The sequence below is a fragment of the Leptonychotes weddellii genome, chromosome 9, assembly GCF_054177405.1.
Source record: "Leptonychotes weddellii isolate Sample4059 chromosome 9, ASM5417740v2, whole genome shotgun sequence".
NCBI classification, from domain to species: domain Eukaryota; kingdom Metazoa; phylum Chordata; class Mammalia; order Carnivora; family Phocidae; genus Leptonychotes; species Leptonychotes weddellii.
In genome coordinates, this window is record NC_138377.1 from 4118459 (window position 1) to 4140849 (window position 22391).

Below are 22391 nucleotides of genomic sequence, written 5' to 3' on the forward strand. Positions count from 1 at the left end.
CTGGGTGGCTCAGTTGGTTAAGCGACTGCCTTCGGCTCAGGTCACGATCCTGGAGTCCCTGGATCAAGTCCCGCATCGGGCTCCCTGCTCGGCAGGGAGTCTGCTTCTCCCTCTGACCCTCCCCCCTCTCATGTGCTCTCTCTCATTCTCTCTCTCTCAAATAAATAAATAAAATCTTTAAAAAAAAAAAAAAAAAAAAGGTTCAGTTGTAACGTACCAGTTATAGAACCCAGAGACAAAGAAGGCAAAATCCACTCATTCATCCAACAACTGTTAACTGTCCTGCAAACAGCTGGTGGATGCTGTGCTAAGGTACTAGGACAGAAATGAATTGGTAAATAACAATTAAAAACAACAACTTTGAGTTTCATTGTTCACAAAGCATTTCTGCATCTAAAATCACACTTTCCCTCACAATGATCCCATTTTACAGGTAGGGCAAATGAGACCCCAGAAGAACAAATGAATAGCCAGTAAGAGCAGGAGCCTGAATTCATGCTCACATGAGACTTCTTTTAACTTCTTCCACTTATGGATTTTGCTCTGGAAACTCTTTCCTTCCCCCGATTTCTAATTTCCAGGCTCTGAATCTCCTTCCGCTGTAGCACAATTTTCGAGTGTCGACTAAAAATCAAGTGTTAGGCAATAGAAGTTCCTTCATTAAACGGATGTGTAAAGCTGGGGGCGAAACTCCCACCCCACGGGACTTCTCAGAGCCTTCGTGGGACTGTGCACTGTGCTTTTCCGGAGCAGCTGGGGCACGGTTTTTCTCAAACAACTGACCACGGAACTCCTGTTCCCCATGAAGCCTCTGTATGACTAAGATGACTGTCAAAAGCATGCCAGCTCTGGGTGATGCTGCTTCTGTGAGTCAGCTGGTGTGTGCCTTGGTTTTTGTTATCTGTGAAACAGCAGCTCTGTCCCAGGATTATGAGGACAGTGGTACGTGTGTTTATGCATATGAAGTGCCGAGCAGGTTGCAGTGGTCAAAGTTAAGGCTCAGTAAAGGTGACATAATCATTTTTTCCACGAAACAGTATATAAAACAAGTATCACTAGAGTACCTGACAAATTTTCCTTGTTTTACGAAGTCAGGGTTGGAGGCAGCTGTGAAATGACAAAGCAAACACTGGCTCTTTAGTTTGAAGCTTTGGATCCGATTTCCAGCTCTGCCACCTAAGCACGTTGGGAAAGCACTCTAGCCTCTCGGAATCTACCGGGGTGCTTCCGAGGGGAGCTGATAATGGTAACCCCCAGCCCGCAGGCCTGCTGGGAAAATGAGGGGCGACAACAGAAGGGCCTGAAAACCACAAGTGTGGTCTTGTTTGTACTGGAATCAGGACGAGTCAGAAACATTTCATTTAAATACGTAAGGGCATTTTAAGCTTCATATGCATTTTTATTAGCTCATAGACTTTTGTAAATCCCTACAGTTTTGAAAATCTACCACCTAGTGCTTTTAGGCCTTCCTGTCAATCTACTGCCTGGACCAATTCTGCTCATTCAAAAGCAGGGCCTGCTCACTCGACTCAGTAGCTCTTTTGGAATCCTAATCAGGTCTCCATGCCGCAAAGTGAACAGACATCAAGAAGGCAGCAACGATCCTCTTTACTGCCATTTCCCCTTCCAGGGCCTGTAACAATGACTGACATATGGCCGGAGGTTAAAGAGAAAAGTAATAAAAGGTGTGGAGAAGGCATGATGCACCCAGCCCTCCTCAAGTGGGACAGATGGGATGCAGATGGATCAAATATTCTTTCTCCCTTCAAGTAACCTTCACTCTAGTCGAGAAAATAAGACTGAGGAAGATTAAATATCAGATTACACGTGATGGACCTCGAGTGCTGTACGGGAGTTTAGAAAGAACAGAGAAATTCATGTGGATAAAGAGGTCAGGAAAGAAAGTGCGCACAGAGCTGGGTTTCAAAGGACTTCACGGGCAGACGACAAAGGCTTCGAGATGAGGAAGTAAGGTGGTATGTGCAGATCCGTATCTAAGCCAGGTTCCCTGGGGCAGCAGGAAGGTTCCTGGGAGCTGAGCTTTAAGAGAGCATGCAGTCAGGGCACGGAGGGCTCCATGTGCAGGAGAAAAGGAGCTGGACTGGCAATGGACAGAGTTATAGTATAACCTGGTCCCCAAAGTAGGATATGTTCTCCTCGGGCCCCATCTTTCTTGAAGCAAGCTGTACTCAAGTCTTCAGTCAGGACAGGGAGGAGCTGATTCCCACTTGGTTCACACCAGGGATCTGATTATCATGAATGTTCCAACCAACACCAGGAAAACAAGGTTCTCACCTGTAGCAAAATGTGTCTACCTTCCTCTACCTTGGGAATCTCTACTTCCCTCACTTCAACAAGTTGGAGAATAATAAAAGCAAGAGGTCTCCACTCTTCGGCTTGGGAAGTGCTCCAAGTTTCTGACCATGGAAGCATCCTCTCTCCAGGAAAAGGAATTTCATCACTGAGTACAAAGACTTCTTTAAATCAGAGTCTGTTGGATGTCCTGATCATCATAAAGTACCCTAACCACACAGTTTTACCCATCTCCCCATCTCCCTGAAGGCTTTATCTTGACTTGTACACAGCTTCTGAACTACTGCATCCAGTCAAGACAGAGACCTGAGCACAACTTAGGAACACTCAGGAGGGAGGCCTGGAGGTGATGCCCAGCTTCCTGCTCCTGGTTCCTTCCTGGCTCCCCTGGGGTGCAGCCTGCACACCACTGGCCAAGACGTGATCTTCGACGATGGAGGAGCTCCAAGGTTTCCTGTTTTCTCCAGGGCTCCCCAAGGAAACGCAGGCTGTCTTTTTTCTCTTCCAGCACTTGTGCTGATGAAGATGGAGGGAGGCTGGTGGCGAAGAACGCACAGCCAGATCAACGCTGGCATTCCGCAGGCTCTGAACTGGCTGACTGGAGTGAAAACATTCCTTTCGCTTATAAACAAGTACAAAGTGAACTCCTCACAGTCAAACGACTAGTTGTGCAGTTACTGAACCCAAGAAAGACCATGAACCAGCAGGAGCTCAGTTCAGACCGGACGCCGTAGTCTGTACCAGCCACACACTGAACACTCCTGGATTTGTGAGTTCTAACGCACACGTAATAGTACATCTCTGGGTCTGGGGCTCTCAACTTTCCAAAGCTTCCATATGGCCATTGTCTTATTCTCTCTGAACCCCATCTCTATAAAAAAATATGATTTCTATTTTCTGGGGGGACAAACTAAATCCCAGCGAAGGTAAGTGACTTATCTAATGTAACATGGTATCACTAGGCCTGAGGGCTTCCAGACTCCCAAGCTCAACCGCCTTCTGCGAACTCTGACGGGGAGGGTGCATCAGCATTACTGGCAGGGCCCAATACAACGCATGCACCTAGGTCCTACGTCTGGGTATCTGGACTCAGTAGGGCTGAGGTGCAGCCTGGGCCCCTGTGTTTAGATCTTGATGGGCCCTCCCAGTTGAGAACCATCACACAGAATCCTTGACTTGAGGAGCTTCAGTAGCTTCTCCCCACGTCCAATAGAACAGAAGCCCCCTCCCCAACGTATCCTGTCACCTGTGCAACAGCTCCTTCTTGTTGGAAAGGTGTTTGTAATTCACTCCGCACCCACCCCCCAATGGAAGAGACCTCACACGTTGTCGTAACCTGTCCAATACAGCCCACATTCATTCAACAGACATTTATTTCCGACAGCAGACTCTGGAAATAAAGAGACACAACACAGAGGAATGCAGAACAATGAATTCTCGACTGTGGCCAGAGTACGTAGGCACTGGGGGAATGTCCACACCTGGGGTGGGTTCTGGCTCTACTATGCTCATTAGACAGAAAGCACCAGACTCTCATGTGTCAACTGCAAGGAACTTAATCTCTCAGACCACTCAATCTGCAAGCGGACCAAGCCAGGGTCCGGGCGCGCAGCTGATTAGTCACATCATGGTTGGTTTGCTGTGGCATAAACATTTCACCCAACAGGGTTATCTTCCAAGGCCTGATTTCTGGCACTCTGCATCTGCGCACCTCTGGGAGGTGCTCCATTCTTGGTGTGGCAGGCCTCTTTCCTGGCTCCTGTGCAATTTCTAGCCCAGGATGAGGGTCTAACTAAATGCTTGGCTACTTAAGGGAAATTAAAGGAATTAATTTACTGAGTATCTACTAAGGCACCTTGCTAGATGCTTCATGTAAGAAATGTCCTTTAATCAGCACCGTAACTCCGGTAGGTAGGCAATACCCCCACTTTACAGACAGGCAGACCAGAGCACAAAGAGCCTAAGTAACTTGCTCAAGGTAGCAAGACTAGAGGAGAGGCAAAGGTGCCAGCACCACTTCCCATGAACGTCACGTGCACCCTGAAGGTGAAAAGGGTTTACCTCTACAAAGTAGTGAACTTCAGGGCAGAGAAACCACCAATCGTGAGGAAGACAGAACAGACCTGGTTCCTCTGAGAAGGGGAAAAATCTCTTCTCAGCCCAAGTGTGGCTGGGAGCACACACTGTAGCCCGCTCCCACACCTCGGCTCCTCCCCTCCCTTATTTTCATCCACCCAGACCCCACACTTCTCCAGAACTCACTCAAGAGATACGTCCTCCTAAAAGTCCCCCTTAACTCTCCATACAGCAAAACCACATCCTCCTCTTTCCCATGCACCTTATCAGTGTCCCTAAGAAATTTATCTTACTTTTCAGTGTTCATTTGTCTTTGGCTACCCCACTCCATACTTCTGGTGTTGGTTCAGCACCTTTTCAGGACGGTAAATGTCTGCATATTTGCAGTTTCTACTATGGCTTATATTTAGTAAATGTTTAGGAAGTGTTTTTTCAGTGAATGGTCATCCTGACTGCAAAAAGGCCTGCCCTCCTTCCAAAAGACATATACAGAGTGTTCTGAACCTACACAGTTGGGAGATGCTTTTGCAAGTATCCTAAGTAGCCAGCAAGACTCCCACGGATCCAGGTTGGCATCGTATTCCGGGACTCATTCCTCTGAATGAGTCCAGTTAAAGTCTTTCCTCCCAAGTTTTGTTCTGTTGTGTTTAACATAAGAGATTATGACAATGCTAAGCAATGAAAAATGGGGAATGGAAATCAGAACTGTTTTAAAAAGTAACATCTGAACCAGTTAAATATTAACTAATCAAGCTTCCATTCATTCCAAAATATAAAATACAAACATTATAGCAAAATTTTGTCATTTATACACTTCTTTCCTATATATTACCCTCAAAGTGGCCCCTTTCCTACAAGTGAAGTAACTAAGGCCTAGAGAAATAAAGTCACTTGCCCAAGGTCACAGCTTTTTACGTTTACATTATATAAACTGAACCCAAGCCTTTGGACTCCAGATCCATGACATCGCCTCTCTTTGAGCAAAACTCAACAATAATTTTAATACTTATTTAATAATGGAGGATAGACTGATATTTTTAAATGCCATCCTAACAGCTAAATTGTTTCCCAAAATAACATTTTGCTTGTGGCTAGTCAAGCGCTAGGCAAAGCTGTCAAGTCAATGCAATCCGTCTGTCCTTCCCCTCTCCTGCTCTGCTTTTCTTTCCCTCCTCTGCCACTTCCTCCAACCAGGGGCTCCTGCTGTCACCTATTAAAAACCCACACAGCTGTGCTTTCTAATAGACCCTGGGAGACCAAAGACAGTGTGATCATAAGCTCCTCTCAGGGACTGTGACTTATATAATTCAAATTATTGTAATACCTGCAGTATCAATCTTGTGGACATTTACCAATCACTCATAACAGTTGGTAGTGATAGAAGATGACTGAGCTATGCTCCCTGACTTCCAAGAGCTCAGACTGTAGGAGGGCAGAACGGTGTGAAAGAAACACTGCTGCACAATTACCCTGTAGGAAGTACCCCAGAGAGACAGGGTGGAGGAGCGGAGGGTCAATCTATTCCACCCTAGGTGGGGGGATCTTCCACTCTTCTGTTCTCCACTTTCCCACAGACATGGAGGGGTGCCAAGAGCCAGGCACGACACCAGCTCCGGGCCCACTGGAGAGACTCAGGAAGGTGTGCCAGCTGGAAGACAGAAGGTCAGTTCACAGGGTGGCATTCCAGGCACAGAGTGTCTGGGAAGATGAACTGAATTGAAACTGATTAGACCTCCTTGCTGGGTCACTTCAGGCAAATTACCCAACCTCTCTGAGTGTCTGTCTTCATTTCTTTCATTCATTTAGCGAGTATTTATTAGATACCCGCCATGTACAAGGCACTATGGATACAGCAGTGAAGAGAAATAGATTTTTAGTTTTATTTTTTTTAAAGACTTTATTTTTTGAGAAAGAGAGGGAGAGAGAGAGTGCACAGAAGGAGAGGGAGAAGCAGACCTCTGCTAAGCAGGGAGCTCGATGCAGAGCTCGATCCCAGGACCCTGGGCTCATGCCCTGAGCCGAAGGCAGACACTTAACCAACTGAACCACCCAGGTACCCCTCAGAAATAGATTTTTAAAACCCTACCTTGTAGCACTTACAGTCTGCTAAAACAAATAATAAACAATTACAAAATTAAAATCTATAGCACGTAGATGGTGGTATATGATCTGGTGAAAAAATAAAGCAGAGTAAGGGGGAAAGGGAGTGCCCGTTGTGGGGAGGGGTATGTTAAAAACAGAAGTCATGGCCATAGCTGAGCAAAGACCCCAGGAAATGAGGAAGCAAACCATGTGGGCATCCGGAGGCAGAGGCCAGGGGAGGGGACGCCTGGTGTGCTCAAGAACAGTACAAGGCCAGTGTGGCAGGGGGCGTGAAGGACACGGGACACTGTCAGAGATGGAATATGGTGGTGATAGGGCCAGGCTGAGCAGACCCTGCGAGTTACCCCAAGAGCTGGGGCATGCACAGGCAGGCGGGAAGCCACTGGAAGGTTCTGAGCACAGGACTGACACAACTTGATTTGGCATTTTAAAAAGAATAACAAGTGAAGAACCGGGAGCAGGAGGACAAGGCAGACAGGAAGCTGGGAGGCCGGTTACAAGGCCACGGCGGTGAGTTGCGTGTGAGATGGTGACAGCATGGACCAGGTTGGTGGCACTGGAGACGCTGAGAAGTGGTGGGACTCTGGGCATACTTTGAGGTAGAGCTGACAGAGCTCCCCCTGACGGCTCAGACAAGGAGAGTAAGAGGAGTCAGGGATGACTGAGCAGCCAGAAGGAAGGCCGGGCTGTGGACAACTAAGGAAGGTATGGCTTAGGAAAAAACACGAGAATAGTGTTAGATGTGTTGAGTTTGAGATGCCTGGTAGACTTCCAGATAGCAACACCAACCAAGCAGGGAAGACATGGGACCAGTGCGGGGAAATGTCGGGGTGGGAGGTATATGTTTTGGGGTTGTCCATATCCCTGAGGTTCTGCTTTCATTGACATTATGTGGCTTAGAGTTACCATGGGCGAAGCAACTAACGGTGTGTGGGACGGAGAGGCACTCACCAATCCAGTCCTGCACCTTCCCCATCCCTGGCCAGCCCAGTCCCCAGATCCTGTTGATGATGAGGCTTACTTGCTTGCCGCAGTGTGACAGTCACTGAACCTAAACACCTGTCTGGCGGACTGCAGGGCCGGGGAAATGAGAGGGGTGAAGGCCGGCTTGGGCTCCACACTGGGTGGGCTGTCCTGGCTCCAGAACTTTAGGTCTTCCCCGATACCACTCATTTTGATTCATTTCCATAATCCAGTGAAAGAGCAAGAAAAGTTAAAACACTTCCCAAGACTAGATATGAATCTGAATAAATAAAGAGCTGGCTGGAGTTTGAACCTCAACGCTTCCATAAAATAGACTCCAGTAGTGACTTCCCGTTTTTAGGTGATTGACACGTTCCAACTGGGGATTTTACATCTCAGAGTTGGTATACCACATTCCTTCTAGAAATAAATCAGAATAAGTATCAGGAATTCTGAAAAACAGTGGTTTCTGATTTGGGTTCCATTCTCCCTTGTGAGATTATAGAGCCAAAAATCACACTGAAAACTGTTTATTCTGGGGATGGCAGGGAATGTAGTCTGCATCCTGGGTCTAGAAGGGGAAGGAAAACTATAGAGTGTTCCACAAAGCTGTCTCTAGGGGTGCTCAGAAAGCAGTCTCTGCAGTGTGTAGGAACTGGTAAATGTTTACTAAACTATGAATTCAGGAAGCTTCTCATGTAAGAAGTTTTTTTTAAAAAGGTAAAAACATAGGTGAAGTGTGTCTACCACAAAAGCCAGCTAGAACAGCTTGCCTGGTGTTAGAGCAATACAGTCTTGAAGTCAATGGCAGGCAAAAAAAGACCCTCACCATCTGGAAAATGCTGGCCCAACCACTCAAGCTCTCAGGATTCTGCAATTGTGTGGGTTTGGCCCCAGCAAATCATTACGATCGTCAGCACGTTCTAGAGTGAGATCACCTGCAGAGATTCCTTATGAAATGTGATCGGAGTTCTCCGGCACTACATCACCTGGCGTGTGCTGAGGAGGTCAGCTGTCAGCTTTTCGACATGCTCTTCTGAACTAGCACACTCAACGGGCACCACGGCACCAACATCAGGCCTGCACTGAGCTAGCCAGATCACTTGCTTGTTTCTCCTTCCTTATTAAATCCTCTGAAAACGAACTGTGTCAACTCCTTATTTATTAAGGCCTTACTGTGAGCCAAGCAGTTTTAGGCACAAAGGAGACAAAGTTAAAAACATGGGAGACTCGAAAGCTCTCAAGGAACTCAGAGTCCAACACAGAATAGTGGTGTGTACGTGTGTTCATCCGAATGAATGTAGACCGTGTGCTCTCGGGGTTGGGGTGTGTGCATGGAGGAGTATGTGCGTGCATGAGGCCAGTAAACACGTGTGCATAAGCTGACAGAGTTGCCCCCAGGTCCTCTCCTCCATTATACTCACGTAGAAAGAAGGGTATAATGTATAAAGTAAGTTCATGTCATCTCGTTCAATTCTAACAGCATTATAGACTTTCCTATAGAAAATTCATACGGAAAACTGAGACTAAAAAAAGATCAAGAAACCTCGCCAAGTCCACACAGGCCGTACATGGCAGAACCTGGGTTATAAACCAATTCCCCAACTCTCACCCCTCCCCAGGAGGAGGGGGCTGTTGGGACTATCACGGTCATAGTTTAACCTCCCATGAGCATGCCCGCTTCTGGTCCACTTGCCTGAACTTGAACTGCAGCTTCCGGCTCTGGATTTCTTTCCTCCCTGTACCTCCCTGCCTTTGCGTCAGACTTCCCATCTCAATAATGACAGTCTGTCTGCGCTCCCCAAGCCAATGGCTCTGAAAGTCTGGTCACCAGACCTACAGCATCAGAATCACCTGGGAACTTGCTAGAAATGCAGATCCTCAAGCCCACCCCAGACCTACTGCTGGACCTGAGCCCCTTGGAGGGGGGCCCAGCAATGCGGGTTTTCACGGGCCCTCCAGGTGATTCTACTGCAGGATAGACCCTGAGCACCACCCTGACCTAAGCTAAAGAGCTAAGCTCCTCTGTAGTGCCTGTGTTGCCCCACCGTGTTCACTTGGCCCCCACACATACAGAGCCCGTGACTAAAGAAGAAGCCATTTGTCTGGACCTGCAGCAGTCACAAAATGCAATCATACCCAGCGAAGTTCTTCAGGGCCAGCTGAGGTAAAGCTCGAAGCACAGGTAACAGACCTCCCCTTTCTGGTCGACTTCCCACAGACGGCCCCACTTTCTCAGTTCAGCAGCACAGCGGCCTTCAACCTGACCCCCTTCCAACTCATCAGACCCAGCTTGTGGGCTAGGAGCTCAGCAAAGTGGGAACAGGCTTGTTGATACAGATCCCTCTTCCCTAACCAGGAAAGGAGGTGAATAGCTCCAAGCTCTGCTCAGGGCAGTTAGCTAGGGCTTACTCCATCTAGAATCAATACTAACAATAAGATATGAACCTCGCAACTGTATTACTTTCTACAATCCCCAAAACTCCTCTGTACCTCTCAGAAGGATCAGAAAAGCTAATTTTCAAACTGGGATTAGAACCCAGGATGCCCAATTCACTCTCTATGGACCTATCTACTGGAACATGTCAAGCAAAAAACAAATTCTTGTTAGTTATCTGGTGGAGCCACAATAAAACAGTAAGTTCTGGTCACCTTGTAAGGCCCATGTCACCAGAGCCTGCTGCCACAGGGAAAGAATGTCCTTTTCACAAGCTCGGTCCATTAGAAATCATGCAGAGACACTCTCTGAAACAAAGGATAACTTCCTAGATCCAGAGCTTCAAGTTTACAGAAAGGGTGGGGGACAACCCTTATAGCCCTGCTTTTCTATGTGCAAGTCTGGGGATCTTCTTATCCACTCCCTTGATTTTGATAAAAAGGTCTCTAATTTCCTCTTACAAATAATGAAAGGTGGTTATTCTATCATCATTTTAATGTCTTATGCAGCAACGTCCTTCAGAGGGACCAAAAAAACCCGCAGAGACAGAGCTGAGGTCCCCACACAACCACCCCCTTGCTCATCGATATGGTATTTACACTCTGTTCTAAAATACACCGAAATTCCATTTGAGAAATGAGAGGCTGCCGGAGGTTAGGAGCAGACACACACATACACACTCTCTTCCATATGTTCCAAAAGGTGGAAATATGCACACGAACGATCAGATCACCCTACCATTCCGCCTCCTTTATTTTCATTTCTTAGAAACTATCTCTGTTGGAACATCCCTTCCCACATTCATACCCAGAGACAGATCCGCGGAGAGGAGATGGAGGAGAGAGAAGGAATAAGATTCACAAAAGACTAATTTGGAGCATTGATAATGACAGCAGCTGAAGAGCTTACAAAAGCAGAGAAGGACCCTGCTAACAAAACACCATCAGGGCACTTCCCAGAAAACTGCCCAGGCATGAGATTACTATTAACAATGAGGGAAAAATCAGAGCCAAAATCAAATCTCAACTAAGCGGGCAGACTTGCAGAATTTTTCACCTTCATTGCTACGATTAGCATTTTTTAAAAGAGCAGTAGACTCCATGAGTTTGACAAAGGAAGAAAAACAAAAGATAGCAAGAGACTCATTCTGGATAAACAGTTGCTATTCTGCATTCATAACTCTACATCATCCACAGCAGCTCGAATGAGGCACAAGGTGGGGTCCTCAGCAAATTTACACACGATCAAACCAATTATCCACGCTGCACTTGTGCATGCAGTAAACACCCTCCACCTGCACCACCTCTCTGCCTCCCACCCCCACAACCGGGATCAACCCCACCAAATGCAGAAAAGAACCCTTTCTTTTTGGGTGAGAACCAGCCAGAGCCTAAGCTGTCATTACACAGCAAAAACCTAGGGAGAACAAAAACCCAGCGGCAGACTCATGTAGGAAGCCCAGAACGTACCTGAATTCTTCAAATGCAAACATGACCTAGTCAGAGACAATTTCCTTAGATTGTCGGGTAGCCTTTTTGGTTCGGAGGACAACCATTTAGTCAGTCAGATGGTGCAAAGTGTAGAAAAAAGAGGCGGGGTTTCCACACCCCCCCAATATTCTGAAGTAAAAGGCTTTCTGCAGACGGGGGCCTGCAGCCTCCAGCTCCACCAGCTGCTGACAAGCGGCAGCTAACAGGGGAGGCAGCCAGAGACCATGTGACCGTTCCAGCAAGTCTGATTAATGCAGTGTATGCTTAGGCTCCAGGCTGGGAGCTGGATTAGCCCAGAGAAATAAGTCGAACCCTGGGCACGCCTGGGATCCTGGATGAATCACATATATGTCCCAGCCTCCCCCCCCACTAGAAATTTGCAGGTTGGCAAGTGGGAGGCAAAGGCCTAAAGGAATGTCACCGGCTCTATGGCGACCTGCCCAGTCACCTCATGGGCTGCTGCTGTCACCATCAGGTATGGCCAGCTGGTCAGTGAACAGTATAGAGTGATACCAGGCTGCATTTTACTGAAAATTCTTCAGAGTTCCACTGCCAAACATTTGTTCAGCACAAATGCATAAACTGCTTCAGAATCACAGAAGTCACGTTCTCTGCTCATCACTTTACCATGAACAGCATGACCTTGTAGGTCAACTGCGATGAATGATCTCATTGACTTAATTATTCATTTATTGAGTGTCTAATATATACCAGACTCATCAATTCCTTGAGGTACAAAAATTACCATAATAATTTCAAAAGTTAAGAAAAAGGAAAAGATGTTAGCCAAAAAAAAAAAAAAAAAAAACGAGAGAAACGTTTACCAGTTTGGAAAGCCCAAGCTGGCAAGATTCGGCTGTATTCTGAAACTTGCCATTAAGGAGATGTTCAGCATTTAGAGTGCAAATCTTTATGAAATAAGGAAGACAGAGCTCAAATAAAAACCTGTGAGTCACTCCTGACTTTCTCTCCCTCACAACACAAATACAATCCGTCACTAATTCTCATTCCTGCCTCCAGAAGATTTGAGTCCAGCCCCTCCCATCCTATGCCCTCAGCACTTCTCACAGAGCCTTGCGCCTTAGCACTGGTCTTCCTCATTCTGCCCTTCTCTTAAATCTGATTCTGATGTCCCCGCCCCTTCCAACCCTGCATTAGTTCCTCGGGACCCATGGGATTATGCAAAAATGCCTCAGCCCCGCAAAGAAAGTCTTATTTCTCCAACTCTTCCATTAAAACTCTTCACAAACCCCCAAACTCAGGCAGACATTCCCAGTTCCCAAAATATGCCACGACCTCCTTCCTTTGGTCCATGAGGCAACTGGCCCAGATTATTCCTTGTTCCCCGTGTGACCTGCGTCCTCTCACGCATGCTCCTGGCCCCAGGAGCCTGTACCACCCCCAGGACAGTCAGCTGCTCTCTCTACTGTCACTAACCCACCGCACAGCACTCCACCTGCCCCACACATCCCTGAGGCCCGTCGGGCAGTGACGTGCATTCCCAGAGCCTGGCACAGAGCTGGACAAAGAGGAGCCATTCAATAAAGGTCTGCGGCAGGAACCTCCTTTCACCTCTGCCTTCCATCAGAGAGGAGAGTGATGGGAGTACAAGTATCCACACACGAAGGTGCTCTGGGATGACTATGCCCCCTTCCCACGTTCTCTCTACCTTGAAGAGCAGCCAGAGTCCAGAGCCTGACTCAAAGAAATGAAGTGGTAACGGCAGACTGATCAGTGAGGACGATTTGGGGGGAATCCTGAGATCCCTCAAACCACACAGCAATCATCAACTGAGCTGATCCAGAATGCCTTGCCCAATATTCCTGACAAGTCTCTGCCTGGGACCCTCCAGCGACAGCAGCTTCTTGGCAGAATCATGATATAACAGAAAACACAAGAGATCTGGAGTCATTAAATAACCGAGTTTATGTCCCAGATCTGCCACTTCCTGACTCTGTGATCACTGGCAGGCAACTTGAGCTGTCCACGCCCTGCTCCCCGCATGCACAGCTGGAGGAATGCAGATGCTGCCCATGCCTCTCTCACAGGACGGCTGCTGGGACCCCACAGGACTGCACCCTTGGAGCTGTGAGAGCTCCTTGTTGAGTGCATCGGGTTGTGGAATGTTCTCCATCATTGTCACTGCCTCACAAGGCCGCCTCTCCCTGACAGTGCTGATAGCTGGACGATCTTCTCTATGGTGAGACCACCCTCCTTAGTAAGTGTTCTGTCTGCTCACTGGTAGCTCATTTATTTTTTGGGTGGGGGTCAAGGGGTATTTCTGTCCAGAATTCTCAGGACAAGCGGGGTGTGTGTGTGTGTGTGTGTGTGTGTGTGTGTGTACATACATATACATACCATGTATGGATATATGTATAAAATCATTGTCCTAAATCCTAGGTTTAAAAAAACAGTAGAGACTATCTGAGTCTTAGGAAGAGCAATTCACCCATACCAAATACAATGAAATGAGGGTGTTATTTTTTAAACTACCTTGGGTACAGCCATAGATGGACGGGGGTAGGGGCAGCTGGTAAGAAATCAGACACAAGCTTCTTGAGGGAAAGGAGATTTAGGGCATTCTGTTACCAGTCCTTCCTAGCCTCAAGGACGGGGCTAGTGAACAGCAGACACTCAACAATTACTTTTGACTGATAGAGGTGTTGGGTGGTCTAATGGCCAGAAGGTATATTCTTGGCACTATCTGCAAGGTATGGGGAGGAGTAGCAGTGGTCTTAACTCCTAGACATCTGTCATGGTGGGAGCTGGCCAGATGTGCTTTAGCCTGGCCACGAGGCAGGTCCAGTGCAGCAGAGGCCCGGGGGATGGAGACCTCTGGACTTCATGCCTGTTTTCCACCAGTAATGCAAGAATATCTTCTTGGAATGCTGATTATACCTTTCAGGGCAATTCATAAGGTCCTAGTACAAGAAGAGCTGGTGAAAAATCTCCAAATCCCAAAGCCAAATGTATGGTAGACAAAATTTTACGAGATTCCTCAATTTACTAATAAGGAAATAGAGGCCAAAGAGGTTAAGTAACTTGCTCAAGGTCATACTGGTGTCAAGAGGCAAAGCAATGACCCGGAGCCAGGTTGGCTTAATGCCAGTGTTTGCCAGCCCCGTGCCCTCTCGGGTCCCAACACCAATGATCCAACAGCTGCAGGCAGGCCGCAAGCAAGGCTTATCCCACAGGTAGCAGGTGGCTCCATGACACCGCCGGGCCATGGTGACCGTCGGGGGGGGGTTCTTCTACCCGGCCAGTCCAGGCTAGTGCCTGAATGTCATGGGCAGGCACACATCTGTAAGGGCTGCAAGGGTGCTTCAGCTGCTGCAGGAAGAGCTAGAATCCCGTGTTGACAGGGGACCAGACCTGGGATGGAGTTGGCTTCAAAGGCCAGGCACTCCATTTGATCACTGATAGCACCCAAGCTCCAGGAAGAGGGCCACAAGTGAGGGTCCGTGCCTCCTGACAGCTCCACGCCTCCCTCAATAGGCCGGGAAGGCACTTCTGTGACCACAGAATGTTAAAAAAACAAAAGGTCATCCCAGGTCATCTGCCAATGACTCAAGCCTCGGACAAAGCCCGTTCCTGCCGTGGGAACTTTTGGGTTTTTTTTGTTTTTTTAATGTCCCTTACATGGGACATAAAGCTGAAAAATGTAGAGGGTTCTGGTTGAAGGAGGAGTGGAAGGGTTCACAGTTCCTGCCGCCAGGCTTTCCCCTCCCTCTGGCAGGGGCAGGCCGGGCTCAGCCTGAGAACACCTGGCTTACATGACCAGCAGCCCCCTCAGAGCTGACGTTCTGGACGGGGGTGGGGGTGGGGGCTCTCTGAGCTCGGGTCCTCACACTCACCCTCATTAATCTGGACTCACCCCTAAGAATAAAAGCTGTCCTCTGGCCTGACTGGCCATGCGGGCTGCCTGAGGAGTCCTCAGATAAACAAACATGGAGATACTGAATACAAACATTCACAGGGAGTGCTTCCAGGCCCCTGACAAGCTGGGAAAGCTAACATTCCTATGCACGCAGTAGGCTTTTGCTCAAAAACTTGTTGAATTCACTGAATGCGCCTTTATTGCAGCTGAATTAACCTTTCCAAAAATTTAAAAAACAAACAAACAAAACCCCTTCTTCAACTGATAAGAAATGTGAGTCCTACACGCTGAACTAATTCTTTCCCCCAAATTACATAATTCAAGTGAACTTCTACAGTGACATTTAGCTTTAAAATAAAAGTTTTAAATAAAGCCATCCCTCACCTCTATTTTGAGAATTCTATTTAAACTAAGAGCTACCCCTAAAAAGCATTCTACTACAAGGCAAACACAATTATATTTTTCAGTCTACCACTACTCAGCAGTAGGAGTTACTGGTAATTGTTTCTGCTTTCCTGTCTACATCAGTCTCTCTCAGCAAATAAGCACTCTCTAAATATCTATGCCAGGTTACTGGAGATTTTCTTTGCATTCACTCAACAAACAGCTGGAGGGCTACTATGTTAGATGCTACTCCAGGTGCCGCAGAGAGAGCAGTGAGTCCTCAGGCTCCCAGTGCTTGCTTCTAAGGAGGGAAGGCAGATCATGAATGAATGAAGACGAGATTATAAAGGACAGCAATGTGCCACAGAATGACTGGGAGCTACTGAATTTAGCAGAGGTGATAGGAAAGACCCCCTCAGGGAGTGATACTTATGGCGAGATTTGAATGACAACGGGGGGGGGGGCGGACAGTTGTGCAAACCTCAAGGAAGGATTACTGCAAGCAGAAGAATCAGCTGAGGTGGGAGGAAACAAGCTTGGCTGTCACCCTCTCATGCTGTGTGGATGGAACAGAGGAGTAAGAAACAGAGGAGAAGGAGAGGAGGGCAGAGAGGTCAGCAGGGCTTTAGCAGCCAGGGAAGCCACTGTGGAGTGTTAGGCAAGGAAGTAAAATGACTGGATTTTTGCTTTTAGAAGGAACGTGGAAGTGGGGAGACCAGTCAGAAGCTGCTGCAGCAGTCCAGGTAAGAGCTGACAGGGTCTGGACTCCAGGGGCAGCAGGATATAAGAACAAAACAAGTTGATGGATTACAGGTATGTTTCAGAGATAGTCTTTCTCACAAGCTCATTGTTTCATGTGGTTCTCAGGTTAGTAACAAAGCAGAGCAAAGATGGAAAATACTTGAACAGAAATACTAAGCATCCCACGAGGACCAAATGCCAAAGAAGTGTAAGTCTTCACCACTCTAGCCCAGGGCTGGCACCCGGAATCATTCAATAAATAGCTGTTGAATTAATGAGCCAGCAGTTTGTAGACGGAGAGAGAAGGTTTCATAAAAAGATGAAATTGGATGAAGTCAGCATCCTCTTTCTGGTGCAACCATCAGATAAAAGGGCAGATTATCCTTTTGAATAAACAAGCGCAGCTGCTCCAATGTCACCAGACAGAACTTTGCCAAGAAAATCTTACCAGGAATAGAGGGAGAGTCACGAAGATAAAAGCATGCAAAGCAAATTCACCTACTCCATCAAGTACTTACTGGGCACCTGCTGATACGTCCAGCACCACACTCTTGAGAGACGAGGAGGTGAAAGAAGATTCAGACACACCTGAGGCCTTTCTGACAGCTGGGAACAGGCCACAGGCCTGAGAAAACTCAAGGAGAGTCACTGTTGGTCGATCATTACGAAGGTGTCTGCAGCCAGAACAAAGGATTTTGTAGTTCCGGCGTGCAGCAGTCTGTGAGCTTGGAGTGGGAACAGCTGAGCTGCGCTCTGAGCTCCACCCCTTACCAGGAGAGCAAGTCACTTTACCTGTCAGAGTGTCCGCTTACTCACCTATGAAATGTGGGTAATAATTCCTGGCCTGCTCCCTCACAAAAAAATTGCGAGGGCCAAATACAATAGTCAGTGTGCCAGGGTTTTGTAAATTACATGTGCTAGATAAATAAATGATAATATTATCAACAACACAGGAAATCACCCTTTTCCACTTGGTGCCACTGAGGTCTTGACAAGACAGGAATTTTACGTATTTATCCAGGTCACATAATTAGATGATCCATAAATGCAACTGACGATCCAAGTGACCAAGAGAGTTTATAAACATGCATAACTGTGGGAATTCAGGGCTAAAAGGACCTCACAGTCAAATAAGTCAAACCCTACTTCGGGCAACAGCCTAGCCACCTAACTCACATGCTTCTCTCCTCAATATGTGTTCGCTCCGTCAAAGTGTAATTTTCAAAAGCTAAAAACCTAACGGTCATACAAAAATATAGAATGCTTGTGTCAAGGACTGATTTAAGTCATAATGAGGGAACAGCAGGATGACAAAGCTGGTTCAAAGGTTACACAAGAAACAGAGTCAGTGGCAAAAAAGAACGTTGGGATAATCTTGCAAAGTTAGATCCCAAACTGGCTCATGTCCCCCAAGGCAATGACACTATAACCTCTGTGGTTATCTTCTCTACTAAACACAAACCATTTAGGTCTCTACCAGACCAAAATCGTGTGTAACGAATCCACCTTCTACAAGTTAGCATCCAACTTTACAAAAGGAAGTCTTCCTCAAGAACGTCAGGTATCCCTTAGGTGGGCTTGCTAAACGATGCTCTTGAGTGATACCGAAAGAACACGCAATAATCTTTCTGCCTTTGTCCAAGTTGTAGATAATTTTCCTATAATATCTCACCACAGCTTACCATCCATCCCCATGAACCAACCGGTGGATAAGAAGTTCTTTCCTATCTGGTCCATTTTTGCTATTGCCCCATTTACATCCTCTTATTTCGTGAAAATCCTTCAAATGATTGAAGTAAATTCTAAATTACTGCCTGTTTTCTTAGGTCAAATCATCCTGAAATGGGGAGGGGGATGCTATTTTCTAGAACTTCCAGCTTTCGGTGCTTCTCTGAATTCTCTCCAACTATCACACTTATGGGTCTCTTAAAGACAAGGGATGGTCTGACTCAGAGATGCTGATTCACAGAGCCCCTCGCCCTCCCCCAGATCTGGCTATTCTGAAGCACTTACCATAATTAACTCCAATCCCCCAACTTCACAAACCTACCCCATCACCCCTTTCCTTCCCACATAATAGCGCTTGCAAGTCACAAACCAAACCCACTACAGAGACACATACAAACCCAACCCATACTAACTGGCACAATAATATGAAGTCAAAGAAGAAATCGAGTGAATCAGAAATGTCTTGTTCATATCTGTATTTTCCAGAAAGGGTAGGGAATTGGAATGAATAAACTAATTAATTAATTAAATGTTCTAAAGAACTGCAAGAATGAGAGGATTCCAAAGGCTCTGGCATGTTAAGTGTCTTCTAAGAAGCTAAGTGAGGAAGGGAATTTCTGGGACCAGTCCAGTGGGAGCCTTTGGAAGGCGGAGACGGCCTTAGTCCGATCGGGCTCTGGTGTAACAAAATACCACACCCTGGGGAGCTTGTAGACATGAATCTCTCACAGTTCTGGAGGCTGGAAGGCCAAGATCAGGGTACCAGCATGGTCAGGTAAGGGCCCTCTTCCAGGTCGCAAACTTCTCTTTGTATCTGCACATTCAGGAAAGGGCCAGGGAGCTCCACAGGGTCTCTTTCATAAGGGCACTAACCCCATTCCTAAAAGCCCCACCTCCTCATGCCATCACATTGGGGGTTAGGATCTCAACATGCGAATTATGGTGGGACACAAACATTCAGACCATGGTAGAGACCGAGTGAATGAACAATATGGGAATTTCTGGCACCTGCTGGCAAGGCAGGGATGGATATTTTATTTTGCAGCTAGGGAGGTAAAGGAGGGGTCTAAATAAATACATCTAAAACCAGACCACAGAGACGCGACGTCCATGCCGCCTTCAAAGAGGGGAGCTGCCCCTGTGTTTTGGGCACTAATCTTGACCATGCAACCCCCTCCCAATAATACAAGCACTAAAAGGGAGAACCTTCATTTAACATGTTCTGTTAGAGAAGGACTTAGAGGGGAGACATATAATGGTAAAGAAACTGCATGAATATATGCCTTAGAGAGCTGTTATTTGAGAAGTCCTGCTTTAAATTTTGTTGCCTCAAAAAACTAGTTTTTCTTTCTCACATTTTATTTCTGATAACCAGGCTTTCTCTATTTCTGATTCCCTACTAAAATGTACAAGGTGGTGTTTTTCCTCCTCCAAAATAGCACTGCTTCTTAGTTTCCAAAAACGTTCCATTTGCATAAGTCTTCCAATGGTGTTTATATTCTTTCTTACAAAAAGCTCCGACGCCCAGCCTATAACCCTGGTGTTTAAATTAATAGGTATCGGGACAAAGTGATTAAGACCTTCTCATGCAGCCCTAATGCTGAGCTGGGATTTGCCAGGAAGCTGACTACATCTGGAATTGTGGTTCTTTTTTAAAAATGTATTTCCATGAGCAAGAGACAATACGAGCACCTGACTATGTTCCAGGCTTGTTCTCAAACCATTCACTCTCTTATGATGCCACTGCCCTTGGACCCCACAGCAAATACTGCATTAAAAAAAAAGAAAAGAAAAAAGAGGGCAAAAGGGACACAGGCACTGGAGGAACCAAACTTTGAGAACCACTGTACTCCATCAAGAGAGTGTGGAACTTGAAGGGCTTCACAGATTTCATTAAGTGGCATCAGTGACTCTAAGAAAAATGCTGGTCTCATCTGGACCACAGAAAGAGAAAAACACAGCACCTTGCCTACAATCCCACAACTACGGTCACAGACGGAATCAGAACTGAAGTCTCCTGGTTTCAAATGGAGGTGCTTGTCCTCTAAACCAGCAAAATCAGGCACCACCCCCAGCGGTAACGGAATCATCTGTCAGCTTGTCAGAGATGAACATTCTCAGCCCCTTCCCAGACTAACTGAATCAGGGACTTCGGAGGGAGGATGCAACCCAGCAGTCTGTGTCTTAGCAAGCTCTCCAAGGGACTCGGACGAAGCACGTTAAAGACCCGCTGACTGCTCTACTGGGGGCGGGGGGGTGTCTCAGCTGGGGCCATCTCAATGCCCCAGGGGCCATTTGGCACCGTGTGGAGACACTGTCAGCTGTCACAACTGGGGACGGGGGAGTGCTATGGGCCCCTGGTGGGTAGAGGCCAGGGATGCTGCTGAACACCCTACTATGCACAGCACAGCCCTCCACAACAAAGAATTATCTGGCCCAAAATATCAATAGTGTTGAGGTGGAGAAACCCCACTCTCTTCCTCCTACAGGGACGGCAGGAGAGACAGAAGTTACTAATGTTGCACACTCTCTCTAAAAAGTGTCTATCCCTCGCAGTCGGAGGTTTACTTCTCTTTCATAAACGTGTCCTCTCAAGCTGGGCTCCCCAACCAGTGTGCCTCCACGAGGTAAGGGGCTCTGGCATCTGGAGCCCTCGGCTCTCTATGAGGCCAGCGCCCCAGGCCCCAAAGCCAGTCCCTCCCATGACAAACAGCTCCACCCAGGGCCCAGGTGTGCCACACAAGTGTTGTCATTTTCCAGGACAGCGATCATGTGACGAGGGATTAGAAATCAACCCTGATCTTTAAATAAAGTCGGAGAGACTTCCCACTTCCAGTGACGGTGAACGGGGTTGTTTAGATCAACTCTTCTAGTGAAAATAACGAAAAAAGCCAGGTAAAACTGCTAAAAAACAAGCAGACATCTCTAAAGGCATCAAATTGCTGTCAAGACGGCAAGGAATTTCTAGGCTAAAACTGAAAAGAAAGAAGAGGGTCTGAAAAGGCAAATGGGCACAATGCCTGAGGGCATTGGTTGATCCTGGAAAATACAAACTTTCATGCTGGCCTCACAGGACAAAAGAGTCACCCTCTCAGGGTGCCCCCTCTTCCTCGGAAGGGATCCACAGATATCTCCCCAGAAGTAATCCACGGCACCTTAGTTGAAAAACTCCTACCACCTCCACCAACCAGCGCCCCATAACCAAGGGCTAACGCTTACTGAGCAGTTACTATATCCCCAGTTCTACTGTGCCTATTGTATCAATTAACTTAATCCTGGGGGAGCAGCATGGAGTCAGGTTCTCATTTTACAGATGGGGAGGCTGAGGAACAGAAAGATGAAATAATTTGCCGAAGATCATACAATTCAAAGGTGGCGGAGCTCATCATACTTAAACATAGGCCGCCTGACTTTTAACCACCATAGAACAAGTTAAAACCGAAAGAGCACAAAGATGTTGATTTTCATATGACTTAAAATAGCAATAAATGAAATACCCATCAATAGGGACTGGTCAAATAAAATATAGTATATATAAAGAATCAGTACAGGGGCAGCTGGGTGGCTCAGTCAGTTGAATGCTGACTCTTGGTTTCAGCTCAGGTCATGATCTCAGGGTTGTGAGATCGAGCCCTGCATTGGGCTCTGAGCCCAGTGTGGAGTCTGCTGAAGATTCTCTCTCCCTCTCTCTCTCCCCCTGCTCCTGCACGTGCTCTCTCTCTCTGAAATAAAATCTTTTAAAAAAATAATTAAAAAATAAAGAGCCCACTGCAAATGCAGACCTATGGTTAATTTTGAGTAAAAACATTATAGAGGATTATTACAAAGTATGAATTATTGTTGTGTAACAAACACATCCACAAATCAAACAAAAAAGCAAGGTACAGAAAAGAACCTCCAGTACAGTGTATTCTCAGGGATGCACAACCATATATACACAACATGGCCCGGTGGTCACAAGCTCAGCCTTTAGATGCAGAGAGCTTGCCACGACTTGACCTTGGGCAAGTTAAATTATGTCATTGTTTTAAAACATCAGTTTCCTTCTGAGTAAAATGGGGTGACATTATTATCTCAAAGGGTTTTGGTGAGAACCATGGAGCTGCTCAGGCCAGAGCCGCAATGGAACAGCTCAGTAAACATAACTGTTCTGTTACTATTATGCTTTTATGTGTGTATGTATGTGCATAAAGAGATGTCTGGAAGCATGTCAGCAAAATGCTAACAACTGCTTATTTACATGGAACTGGCATCCCTGGTCATTTGTACTTTATTTTTT

The 22391-nt window shown here is 46.8% G+C and overlaps 2 protein-coding genes across 5 annotated transcripts in view; both read right to left on the minus strand.

Moving 5' to 3' along the window:
- LOC145723362 (echinoderm microtubule-associated protein-like 1) overlaps positions 1–22391 on the minus strand; it is a 433105-nt gene that overhangs the window by 204597 nt on the left and 206117 nt on the right. The window lies entirely within an intron of this gene.
- Positions 1–22391, minus strand: part of EVL (Enah/Vasp-like) — a 143772-nt gene that overhangs the window by 97169 nt on the left and 24212 nt on the right. The window contains exon 1 of one of the 2 annotated variants that reach the window (XM_081829942.1): positions 11362–11661. The exons of the other annotated variant lie outside the window; for it this stretch is intronic. Within the exon in view, the coding sequence (XP_081686068.1) occupies positions 11362–11384 (23 nt within the window). The 5' untranslated portion in view covers positions 11385–11661. Of the gene's footprint in view, positions 1–11361; positions 11662–22391 lie in introns of those variants that run through there. 2 annotated transcript variants of the gene reach the window in all.